The following is a 13,016-nucleotide window of genomic DNA, read 5'->3' as shown; positions in this document are numbered from 1 at the left end:
TTTTTGAGACGGAGTTTTGCTGTTGTTGCCCAGACTGGAGTGCAATTGCACGATCTCGGCTCACCGCAACCTCCGCCTCCTGGGCTCAAACAATTCTCCTGCCTCAGCCTCCCGAGTAGCTGCGACTACAGGCACGCACCATCATGCCCAGCTAATTTTTGTATTTTTAGTAGAGACGAGGTTTCACCTCATTGACCAGGATGGTCTCGATCTCTTGACCTCGTGATCCACCCGCCTCGGCCTCCCAAAGTGCTGGGATTATAGGCGTGAGCCACCGCGCCCGGCCAATTTTTTTTTTTTTAATTAGCCAGGTATGGTGGTGGGCACCTGTAATTCCAGCTACTTGGGTGGCTACGACAGGAAGATCACTTGAGCCCATGATATCAAGACTGCAGTGACCCATTATTGTGTCACTGCACTCTAGCCTGGGCAACAGAGTAAGGTCTTATTTCTTTAAATAAATAAATAAATAATTTATTTAACGCTGGTCACAGTGGCACCTGTAATCCCAGCACTTTGGGAAGCCAAGGCAGGAGGCTGAACCCAGGAGTTTGAGATCAGCCCGGGCAATATAGTGAGACCCCATCTTCACAAAAAATAAAAAATTAATCAGGCATGGTGGTACGTGCCTGTAGTCCCAGCTACTCAGGAAGCTGAGGCGGGAGGATTGCTTGAGCACAGGAGGACGAGGCTGCAGTGAGCCATAATGGCACCACGGAACTCCAGCGTGGGCAACAGAGTGAGATCCTGCCTCAAAAGGGGAAAAAAGAAAATAAGAAAATCACCATTTTCAACCATCCTAGAAATAACTAATTCAGAATATACTCATCAGTAGATGCTAAACTATTAGGCATCTGTAAACTACAAATATGATACAAAAAATAAAAACTTTTTAAAAAGATTAGGCAAAACTTTAAAAAAGAACAGAATAATTAGTTTCAAAGTATCTCCTCACAACTTACATGTTAATTACCAAGGGAAAAATTGTAACTTTTCAGTTAAGAAACTGCAGACACCATCTTAACCAAGTGAGCAGATTAGTATCACCAAATATGGGACAAAATGACATCATATGCCTGCCTCCTATAACCATGAAAACTGACAGTATGTGCCTCCTAATAGAAGAACAACATCACTTCTATGGTATTTCAAGCAAAAATGTATAATCTGAATCTCATCACAAGAAAACATTAGACAAAACCAAATTAAGGGACATTCTATAAGATAACTTGCTTGTACTCTTCAAAACGTCTATGTCATGAAAGACAAAGGCTGAGAAACTCACAACTAAAAGCAATGCATGATATTGCACTAGATCCTGAATAAGGTGTTTTGTTGTTTTTTTTTTTGAGATGGTGTCTTGCTCTGTCGCCCAGACTGGACTGCAGTGGCTCGATCTCGGCTCACTACAACCTCCGTTTCCTGGGTTCAAGCGATTATCCTGCCTCAGTCTCCCGAGTAGCTGGGATTACAGGCACATGCCACTATACCCGGCAAATTTTTTGTATTTTCAGTAGAGACAGGGTTTCACCATGTTAGCCAGGATGGTCTCAAACTCCTGACCTCGTGATCCACCTACCTCGACCTCCCAAAGTGCTGGGATTATGGGCGTGAGTCACTGAGCCTGGCCAGAAACTTTTAAAAATTACCATAACAGACATTATTGGGTACTAGAAAAACTTTAATATAGTATTGTATCAATGCTAGATTTCCCAAATTTGATCAAAGACAGTTACTTAAGAGATTGTTTTTATTCTTAGAAAATAAACATTTGAGAATTTAGGAATCTGCAACAACTCTCAATGGTTAATAACTCTCTATGTTCATACAGAGAGAGAGATGGTAATAAAGGAGAGAGATGGTAATAAAGGAAATTAGGCAAATGTTAACAACCGGCGAATTTGGGATAGGGTATACAAGAGTCTCTTGAATACTCCTTGCAACTCTTCCATAAGCTAGAAATTATTTTAAAATAAAAAATTAAAAAAATTAAAACCTCTGATGGCTATCCATCTAAGAGTAAAAGCCAAAGTCCTTACAATGGCCTACAAGATTCTATACAATCTGGCCTCCTGCTAAGTCTCTAACACCATCACCTACTATACTCCTGCTCATTCACTGCATTCCATCCACCCAGCTTCCTTATTTTTGAAAACATGAAGCACATTCTTGTCTTAGACCATTTGTAGTTCCTGTGCCCTTTGCCGGAAATACTTTTCCTACAGATATTAACAGGTCACTCAGAGATGCCTACCTAACGACCCTGCTAAAAACCGGAACTTCTCTTCCCCAAATACTATACCTTTCTCTGTTCTATTTTTCTTTACAACCCTTAAGTACCTTACAAACAACATATTTTATGTATTTATTTAATCACCTCTCTTCCCCACTAAAATTTAAGTTCCACTATAGCAACAATTTTTCTGTCTTGTCCACCACCACTCTTGAAACAATGTCTAGCACATAGGCACTCTCAGTAAATATGTACTGGATGAACGAATTTCATGTTACTAGCCTAGCTTATCAGGTAAGCATATGTTTCTTTCTGATCTACTTTACTATTTTGTCCAAATATGCTGCTCACACTCAAACTCTCATTTATAAAAACAATTCAGTTAAGCAAACAACAAAAAGAAGCAACACATCCACATTTTCTCAAATATATTTTCTCAATCTATAAAGGATTATCCTTTGTGAAAAGGCAGAAATAGCTCCACAGAATGACAGAACAGAATTGATGGAACATCGGCTTCCTGTGACCATCACCTCCTACTCACCCCTCTTTTCAGCTTAAATCAGAAGGGACATCAGGAAGCAGTGTTCCCCTCCAAGAGTGAATGCCCAGCAAAAGGCCATGAAGACAGTTAATCAGAAATATTGGTCCTCTCATGTTCATCAATTTGCCATCCACCCGCCATCCACCACCTACCTGCAAAAAATCTGGGTTTTGCTCAAACTGTAATAGTTTTTAACCTTTACAGTCGGCACCACTGTATCTGAACATGAAAAGAAAGGAAGCTTTAGGTAGGCAGGAAGCTCTAGTAAGCATTGACTTACGCTGTGAGTAGAGCAGGATTTGAAACTCCAAAAGGGCACAAGTAAAAAGTTGAAATACATTCTCTACCCCGAGCAGTTCGAAAACCTCTTTGACAGGAAAGTCAAATAGGGGAAGCTCATTGGTACTTGGTCTCTGGCAGATTATTGGCCCATAGACCCCAGAAAACTTCAAGGACCGGCCAGGAGGTGGGAGTGGCACCTCGTAGAGTACGTTGTATATGTAGCTCTCAAGGGGCAGTGGAGGGGGCTGAGGTGAAGTGACTGCCTGGTGGAGTTGCTCCAGCACACTCCGACATGCCTTCATAAAAGACATGGGCGTGATGAGGCAGATGCATTTAGAGACATAGAGAGTGTCCCGGCTAATGTCATAGGAGTTGAAGCGCTGCAGTTTGGTCACAGGAGTGTCTTCACCATCCTCCATGCCGCTCAGGTCTCTGCCATCAGCAGGGGAAGCATGCAGGACATCATACTCAGCATTGTGCATGTGGTAGAGGGTCTGCATTGCACTGCAGATCTGCTTGCTAGTCACCTCTTCATAAAATGTGAGGGCAAACCCAAATGTCCGAGAGCCATCCTCCCTTGTGATAAGAAAGGCGTGGAACTGGGGCTCCCTGGGATCAGCCTGGGTCTTGAATGCCAGCCCTTTGGGCATACATAGCTGCAAAAGACAACAAGGCAACAAGCAGTGAGAACACTCACTGGCGGTTCTCTTTTCAGAACACCATCACGATTTATTTATTTACAGAGCACCTACTAAGCTGAGTATTTATCTGGCTTAAAACTCTCTCTTTCTAATGCAAGACACGCAAGTAAATAAAATCATAATGCAGTCATCAAGGATAATCAGAAGTATATACAAAGTACTATGGGAACACAGAACAGACAACTCAGCCTGGGAATATCAGAAAAAGCTTCAAAAATGGGCCAGGCACAGTAGCTCACGCCTGTAACCCCAGCACTTTGGGAAGCCAAGGCAGGTGGATTGCTTGAAGCCACGAGTTCAAGACCAGCCTGGGCAACATGGCAAAACCCTGTCTCTACTAAAAATACAAAAATTAGGCAGGTATGCTGAGTGCACACTTATAATTCCAGCTACACAGGAGGTTGAAGCTTGAAAAATCACTTGACCCAGTTGGCAGAGGTTGCAGTGAGCCAAGATCATGCTCTGCACTCCAGCCTGAGCGACAGAGCAAGACTCTGTCACCAAAAAAAGGTAATGTTAGAGTTCAACAGGTACACAAGGGATAGAAGAGTATTTCAGGGACAAGAAGAAAAGGCACAAAGACACGGACATAAAAGAAAGAGAATTTAGGAAATGGTAGGTGTTAAGCATGACAGCATGACAGAGAGCAAGATATGTAACTTAGGAGATGATGCTAGAAATATATTTAAAAACCAGATAGATGCAACTTTATACCTAAAAATAAAACAAACTTGTAAATAATTTTGGACTATCACCTCACAAAATTTTGTCATTAGTAAAACTTCTTTTCACATCAAAAAGTATGTTCATTTCATATAAACCAAGGAGATGACATAATCAGGATAAAGATGTACTGTTTTCACTCTAATTCAGATGGGTTATAATAAAGAAACTTGGAAGTTAATCAAACTGACCTGAATCAGTTCCCATTTTCCAGTTTTACATGAACCTGGCTATACAAATGCCTGGGTTAACAAATACAAGGACCTATATTATGTTATATCCATTAGCCTTAAACTTGAATTCCCAAAGACTAGGTATTTCTGTTAAAATGAAATAAACACTGGACTAGGAGTCAAAAAACTTAAGGCTCTCTAAGACAGTTTCTTCATCTGTGAAATAATAATACAGTTTCCTCTGCCTACTTCTCAGGGTTTTTTGTGAGCATCAAACAAGACCATCCTGTTAAAACTACAGAATGCTATTTAAAATCTAATAGAATTAGCCGGGCGTGGAAGCGCATGCCTGTAATCCCAGCTACTTGGGAGACTGAGGCAGAAGAATCACTTGAACCCGGGAGGTGGAGGTTGCGGTGACCCAAGTTAGCACCACTGCACGCCAGGCTGGGCAACAAGAGTGAAACTCTGTCTCAAAAAAAAAAAAAAAAAAAAAAAGAGTCAGTAGAAAATCTAATAGAAAGGCCAGTGTGATGGCTCACGCCTATAGTAGTAACACTTTGGAAGGTCAAGGTGGGCAGGTTGCTTGAGCCCAGGAATTTGAGAACAGCCTGGACAATATGGCAAAACCCTTTTTCTATAAAAAATATACAAAAATTAGCTGGGCATAGTGTCACACACCAGTACTTCCAGCTACTTGGGTGACTGAGGTGGGAGGATCACTTGAGCTAAGGAGGATGAGACTGCAGTGAACCGAGATCACACCACTGCTCTCCAGCAACCTGGGCAACAGAGTGAGACCCTGTCTCAAAAACAAATGTAATAAAGGCAGTACAAAGATAAGGTTAAGAGCAGAGGTCTGGAATCAGACTACAGCGTTCAAACTCCAACTCAACTACTTATTAGCCATGTGAGCTTGAATACATTACCTAACCTCTTTGGATCTTAATTTCCTCATCTGTAAAATATGTATGTGTGTATGTGTTTATTTAAAACTACCTACGTAAGGAGGATTGTGAAGATTAAATAAGTTAATTCATGTAAAATGTTTAATAGAGCGTCTATTGGTACAGGGTGAATATTCAATAAAGGTTAGTTTACTCTATATAGTGGTATATTCTTCCACATGAGATTTTAAATGCTGTCCTTTCTAAAATTATGACAAAACAAAAAAATGAAAATAAAATTATGAAACAAAAATACCTACTTCTGTCATATAACTCAGATATATACAGTGCAGAATAAGAGAAAACAATTTTAAACTAATGAAGTTTAAAATTCACTCATCACATAATCTCAGTGCAATAATCAATAGCTCAGGGCCACAAAATAAGTTCACTGACACAATACTATCTATTTCTCTGACACAATAGAAACACATTATAGCTTTTATTGTATTTAATATATTCTGAATATTTGATATATTGACCAAAATGCAGAATAATAATATGCATTATAAACCTTTCTTCAAAAGTTATTGGTATTTGGTGAGATCACTGCTATCACAGCCTGAACTCACAATCCTATTATAAATTACTCTGTAAATTATCACTTACTATGGCTAACAAATACTAACCATTCCTACCGCATCTTGGTCAAAGGGATTCCATTCTACGTTCTCAGGATATCGTGCAAGAACCTTAGACTTGAATGTTCGTCTCAATGGTGTCTGTTCAAAATTTTCCCCTGTAAGAAAAAGAATGAAGCAAATCATCTCTACAAAGTCCCTTTAAGTCACAAGGTTATTAATGTCTGAGCTTGGTAGTCCAGCAAGGTACAGAAATGAAGGCAAGGGGGTTAGTATGCCAACCATCTAAGAATAGGAAAGGTATTAAAGTTATTAGGTCAGTAAAAAGCTGAAAAAGCATGGTTAATGTTAGATATCACTAGCTATCAGTTCTTCTTCAAAATGAAATTATTACTACAAACCCAACAGTTAACTTTCTTGGGAGACAGTGAGAAAGCACAAGGAATGATAAGGATTGTATCCATCTATTTTTTTTCCCCTAAAAGCCACATTTAATTTGCTTAAAGTCAACCAAAAACATCATAGAAGCATATTTTACTTAAAATTCAGAATAAACTACACGTTTCAATGATCTCTGGAAAAAATACAAAGAAACTAAAAGACGTAAGAACATTAACAAAGCAGATTTCAGGGTAAACCTAATGAGATATTCTGTCAATTCAGAATCACTTGAAATTTCAGGAATTCTCCTTTGTTTTCTCATTCCCCCTCCTAAAAACACTAGAGTATACTGAAATAAGAATATTAAAATGAAGAGAGAAAGAACCAAAGAACCCACCACCTAGAGGGATATAAATCTGAAAAATCTAGTGGTCAAAAAAATCACAAGAAAGTTAGAAGGTCAAAGGTTACAAAATGCCACTGGAGAGACATATGTAAGAACCATTAGAAAGCTTTGGGTATTCTCAATTTTGTTTTGTTTTTACCTTCAGTCGTACTTGAAATGAAAGGGCTGGCACCATCCCTGGCTTTAGAAGCCTGTATGTACTGGCATAATGCTATATGATAAACGAAATAACAGAGTATTACAATAAAGCAGTGTTATTCAAACTTTTTTGACCATTATTCCAGTACAAATTACGTTTTACATTATGAAGCAATAAACACATACATGTATGTGTATACACAAATTTAACTAAAACAAAAAATTTCACAAAACAATACTTACCTTTATATAATGTCCTCTCCTATTTCCTACTCTATATCATTAAAACAAAAAATGCTGACTGCAGGCCTACTAATGATCACAATTCAGTTTGAAAAACATTATAATACAGTATAGTAGAATGAAGAGCTCAACTGATACCAAATTACTGTAAAGTCACTAGTGCTTTATCTGAAAGTATACTGCCCAAATATTGCTTTACCTAAGGAAATAGGGAGTGCAGAACATATTAAATGCATATAAACAGTTCAAACAAATAAATTTTAGGTGTCTTGGAATATATGGGAAACATAATCAAGGACAATTCAATTGAATTCGATACCTGTTTACTGAGTAATCAAGGGACTTAGATACTGTGGGGACTAGAGATGAACCAGACAAAATATGTACCCTCAATGATCTCAATATATGTACCCTCAATGATCACAGGGTGAGATGCACCTGAAGTCAGAAAGTCCCTTACCCTAAATCAATCCCAGAGGCACCTCAAAAGTTTCTAAAAGAGAAAAGTTTATAATTCTATGGTACCTGTACCAGAAACTAATAATAATTCCAGTCAGAAAATTATTGCTTTTATAACTATAATCTCTCCTCTATTTTCTCTGAGATTTTGTCCATCATCAGAAGCAGCAGCTCACTTACTCACAATTTGCAAATTCTGATAGGACTCAACCTTCTTTCTGTTATTAAAAGCAAGTGCCACAATTTCATTCCTTTTATTTCCTGATCCCTTCTTCCAAACAAATTCTTCTAAAACTTCCTTTTTGAGCAAATTTCATTCCTCAAAATACATTTGGTAATCTTCACTACAGAAGATTGGCAAAAATCAGCAGGCAGCTGGTAATAGCTGCAGCAACAAAGGCCTACAGCTTATGTAGAGCTAGGCTCAGAGCTTTCAGTAACACCTGCAAACAGCCCACCCATGGTAAGCCTGCACTTACTGTACAAAGTAATTAAGCTGCAAGCAGCTGACATAATGATCTCGTCTACAGTCTGAAATTCTTGGCATGCATTTTTAAACTGCATTCATGTCTGAAAGAAGAAAACTATTTCTTCCTCCTAAGCTTCTTCACTTTCAGTTATCAGTTTGCTCATTTCTTCCTAACTAGCCAGAAAATCCCCTCAGTAAAAACCAAGAAATATCACAACATAGAAAGGATCAGGAAAGCTATTACTGTCCACTGTAAAGAAAAGATGGTTTCCTAAAATGGCTCTAGATGTCTGGCCATAACCACCCTAAATACACCTGATCTCATCTAAAATGGCTATGAGGTGCTCATTTACAGCATGACATGCATGTGTGAGAAGACAGGACAGGTAAGTGATTAAGGGGAGAACGTTTAAAAACTGAGATGAAGAATGGAGCCAAAGGTGAGCATGACCAGCTGATCTGAAGTGTGGTCAAAAGGGAGAGAAAGGCTATGAATCACGGGAGAAGTGACTGTTGGAGCCTCTGTCTCCACTACCTCCTCTCCACATCTGCCCCTTCTTTAAGTTAGCTAAGGGAAGAAGTCTTGTTAAAGAGTTGGGTTCTGAATAAAGGACTATACGGGGTGCCAAAGTTAGACAAAAGGACTTCTGTGAATTAGACTGGGCCAGTAGCAAGAGCAAAGTATTTTCGCCACAAGGGGAAAGGAGATGTATAAAGAAGTTTATAGGAGCCCTGAAAACAAATCATATTCATTTCAGCCACTCTACAGAGTGACAGAAAAGATAAGAGAATAGGATTCACAACCCTAAAATTTTTTTATTGAAATGATTCATTCATCATTTACTGAGGGCTGAGTTTTAAGAATAAACAGTAAGAGGCTGGGCACAGTGGCTCATGCCTGTAATTCCAGCATTCTGGGAGGCTAAGGTAGGTGGATCACTTGAGGTCAGGAGTTAGAAACCCGCCTGGGCAACATGGCAAAACCCTGTCTCTGCTAAAAAATACAAAAATTAGCCAGGTGTGGAGGCAGATGCCTATAATCCCAGCTACCCAGGAGGCTGAGGCAGGAAAATCAATTGAACCCGGGGGGGGGGGGGGGGGGGTGTGAAGGTTGCAGTGAGCTGAGATTATGCCACTGCACTCCAGATTGAATGACATAGGGAGACTCCATCACAAAAAAAAAAAAAAAAAGAAGAAGAAAGAGTAGGAAAACTTAATCCTCAGAAACACCTACATAGGCCCAGCTCCTGAAACCTTTGTATCACAGGTACCTTAAATTCTCAATTATTCAGACCCTTGGAAATTCAAACAATATTAGGGATATGACATCACCACCACAGCTGTCCTACTGTCCTACAAACAACAACTCATTATTTGTCCAACACATATAGATTATGCAAACATCAACAGATCTGGATATAAGAACTAAAGCCCATCTCTAAGAACAATTTCAAAATTAGTTAACTACGTGTTAGTCTATCTTTGTGAATCTGCTTCCAAGGAAGTACAATTCAAATTGATCATAACAGATTTTTCTTTAAAGCATACATGCCTTACAAGAACTTCTAATAGGTTTTTTATCTGTTCTGCTTTGACCAAGCCAGAAACAAACTGAAATTTGTTGTTGTTGTTTTAAGATAGGGTCTCAATCTCTTGCCCAGGCTGGGGTGCAGTGGCACAATCACGGCTCACTACAGCCTCAACCTCCTGAGCTCAGGCTATCCTCCCACCTCGGCCTCTAGAGTAGCTGGGACCACCACGTCCAGCTAATTTTTAAAAATTTTTTTTGTAGAGTCAGGGAATAGCTAGGTTGCCCAGGCTGGTCTCAAACTCCTGGGTTCACAAAAGCCTCCGGCTTCAGCCCCCCTTACCGGCATACTCCACCACACCCAGCTTAAAGACATTTTTATATCTGGCTTCTTGAAGGTGATAGGGAAGATAATATAAAGATCTGTGAAACTGCAATGGAAAAAAATTGATTTTATCAACAGAATATTTTATATCTAGTTCACAGAGGTTCCTGCTTCCAGTGGCAGAGTAGTTCCCATCAGACCAACTTTCCTGCAGACAATTATAAAGCTGTCTAGAGAATTAAAAAGCAGGAAGATTCTGAAGTAGGGGAAACGGTCAGCACTTCAAAAAAGGTAATTATACTGGATGAGTTTCCCTTTTTTATGGCTTCCAGTCAGGCAAGTACCTGTCTGTCAGAAGAAGTGGGTAAAACTCAAAAACTCGTAATCTTACTAGCTTATGAAACCAGGGGGCAAATTATAGGGCAACCACAGCAGCTGGGCAGTGAAAGAGGGAAATTCTAGAGAGAACTAGAGAATGGAAGACCCAAAAAGCTGTGTGCAAACTCTTCCTTCAAAACTGGCTGATCCCTGAACCACGCATGCATGGAGCAGACCCCAAGCAGCCATGTTAAGGGTAAAAGAACTGAACTGAGATTTAAGTTGCCACTTACTACAGGCAAAACATTAAAGAAAATAAAAAAGAATGCTCTCTGGAGGGAGGTAACAAAATCTAGTCTCTACAATCCAGAATTGCTCAGCACATAAAGAAACAGGAAAATATGACCCATTCTCAAGAGAAGAGTCAATCAATAGAAACCAACCCTGAGTTTACTCAAATATTTGAGTTAGCAAACAGGGATTTTAAAGCAGCTATAATCATAATAAATGAAAAAATAGATCTCAGGCCTGGCAAGGTGGCTCACGCCTATAATCCCAGCACACTGAGGCAGGCAGATCATGAAGTCAGGAGTTTGAGACCAGCCTGGCCAATATGGTGAAACCCTGTCTCTATTAAAAATACAAAAATTAGCCAGGCATGGTGGCGCACACCTGTAGTCCCAGCTACTCAGGAGGCTGAGGCAGAAGAATTACTTGAACCTGGGAGGCAGTGATTTCAGTAAGCCAAGATTGTGCCACTGCACTCCAGCCTGGATNAAAAAAAAAAAAAAAAAAAAAAAAAAAAAAAAAAAAAAAAAAAAAAAAAAAAAAAAAAAAAAAAACACAGATCTCAACAGAGAAATAGACATACAATGCAGTGGGCTGGCTTAAAAGCAGATTGGAATTAACAGAGAAGTTACTGACCTTGAAAAAAGAACAACAAAAATTATCCAATCAGAAACAGAGAAAAAAAGATTAGAGAAAGAAAGAGGCTAGGCATGGTAGCTCATACTCGGAACCCTCAATACTTTGGGAGGCCAAGGTTGAGAGGCCTGCTTAAGGCCACGAGTTCAAGACCAGCCTGGTTAACACAACAAGCCCCCATCTCTACAAAATAAAATGTATAAACTAAAAAAGAAAGAAAGGAGTTGTGTGTGTGTGTGTGTGTGTGTGTGTGTGTGTGTGTGTGTAGGGAAAGAAAAAAAGGGGTGCAGGGAAGACAATCTCAGAGATGTGTGGGACAACAAGTCTAACATACATATAATTGGAGTTCTACAAGGAAAATAAAAACAATGAGGGAGAAAACAACATTTGAAGAAGTAATAATCAAAATTTTCCCAAATGTGGTAAAAGACAAAAATTTACAGACTCAAAAAGCTCAACAGACTCCAAGCAGTATAAATGCCAACAAAATAATACACAAGTGCATTGCAGACAAACTTCTGGAAACCAGTGATGAGAGAAAACCTTCAAAAGAGCTAGAAAGAAAGAACGCACATTATATTTAAGGGGAAGAAATTGAAATTACCACTGCCTTCCCATCAGAAACAATGAAGGCTAGAAAACATGAAACAATACCTTACAAGGACTGAAAATGAATAAATAAATAATCTGTCAAACCCAGAATTTTATGAACAGAAAAAATATCCCTCAAAAATGAAGGCAAACTAAAAACATTTTCGGCAAAACAGAGAATTCATCACCAGTAGACCTGTACAAGAATAAGACAATCACAACAGGTTACATATTGTATAATTCGATTTATATAATATTCTTGAAATTACAAAATTGGAGAAATGAAGGATGGTGGGGAAGGATGAGAGTTAGTGATTGTGGGTAGAGGAAAGTAGGTGGGTGTGGCTATAAAAGGACAACCCCAAGAATTCTTATAGTGATGGAACTCTTTGGTTTCTGGTTCTTATCTTTTTTTTTTCTTCTTCTTCTTAAACAGAGTTTCACTCTTGTTGCCCAGGCTGAAGTGCAATAGCATGATCTCGGCTCACTGCAACCTCTACCTCCTGAGTTCAAGCCATTCTCCTTCCTCAGTCTCCCGAGTAGCTGGGATTACAGATGCTTGCCACCACATCCCGCTAATTTTTTTGTATTTTTAGTAGAGACAGGGTTTCACCATGTTGGCCAGGCTGGTCTCGAACTCCTGACCTCAGGTGATCCACCCACCTCAGCCTCCCAAAGTTCTGGGATTACAGATGTGAATTTCTGATAATATCTATATGGTTTTGCAAGATGTCACCAATAAGAGAAGCTAGGTAGGGTGAACAGGGGATCTCTGTCTTATTTCTTACAATTGCAAATAAATCTATAATTACCTCAAATTTAAAGTTTATTTAAAAAAAAAAAACTTTTTTTAATGGTTCTAACAACCTCTTAGAGTTTTAAAAGAGAGTTTGCAGGCAATACATTTCAAGTACTCAAAACCATACTGTGGGGCCTGGTGCAGTGGCTCACACCTGTAATCCCAGCACTTTGAGAGGCCAAAGCGGGCAGATGCTGAGGTCAGGAGTTTGAGACCAGCCTGGCCAACATGGCAAAACCCCATCTCTACTT

General features: G+C 39.3%; 1 protein-coding gene across 3 annotated transcripts in view; it reads right to left on the bottom strand.

The window, feature by feature from the left end:
• The window catches only part of DENND5A (DENN domain containing 5A), a 126,054-nt gene that overhangs the window by 71,413 nt on the left and 41,625 nt on the right, over positions 1-13,016 (bottom strand). For 2 of the 3 annotated variants that reach the window (XM_017500307.1, XM_017500309.2), the window contains exons 2-4: positions 7,111-7,182; positions 6,233-6,342; positions 3,058-3,715 (exon numbers count right to left, since the gene is read on the bottom strand). In XM_017500307.1, the coding sequence (XP_017355796.1) occupies positions 3,058-3,715; positions 6,233-6,342; positions 7,111-7,182 (840 nt within the window). The remainder of the gene's footprint in view (positions 1-3,057; positions 3,716-6,232; positions 6,343-7,110; positions 7,183-13,016) is intronic. The other variant, XM_017500308.1, reaches the window with a different exon arrangement.

Source organism: Cebus imitator, unplaced genomic scaffold (genome assembly GCF_001604975.1).
Source record: "Cebus imitator isolate Cc_AM_T3 unplaced genomic scaffold, Cebus_imitator-1.0 Scaffold265, whole genome shotgun sequence".
NCBI classification, from domain to species: domain Eukaryota; kingdom Metazoa; phylum Chordata; class Mammalia; order Primates; family Cebidae; genus Cebus; species Cebus imitator.
Note: the sequence above shows the minus strand (reverse complement) of the source record. Positions and strands in the feature narration are given on the sequence as shown.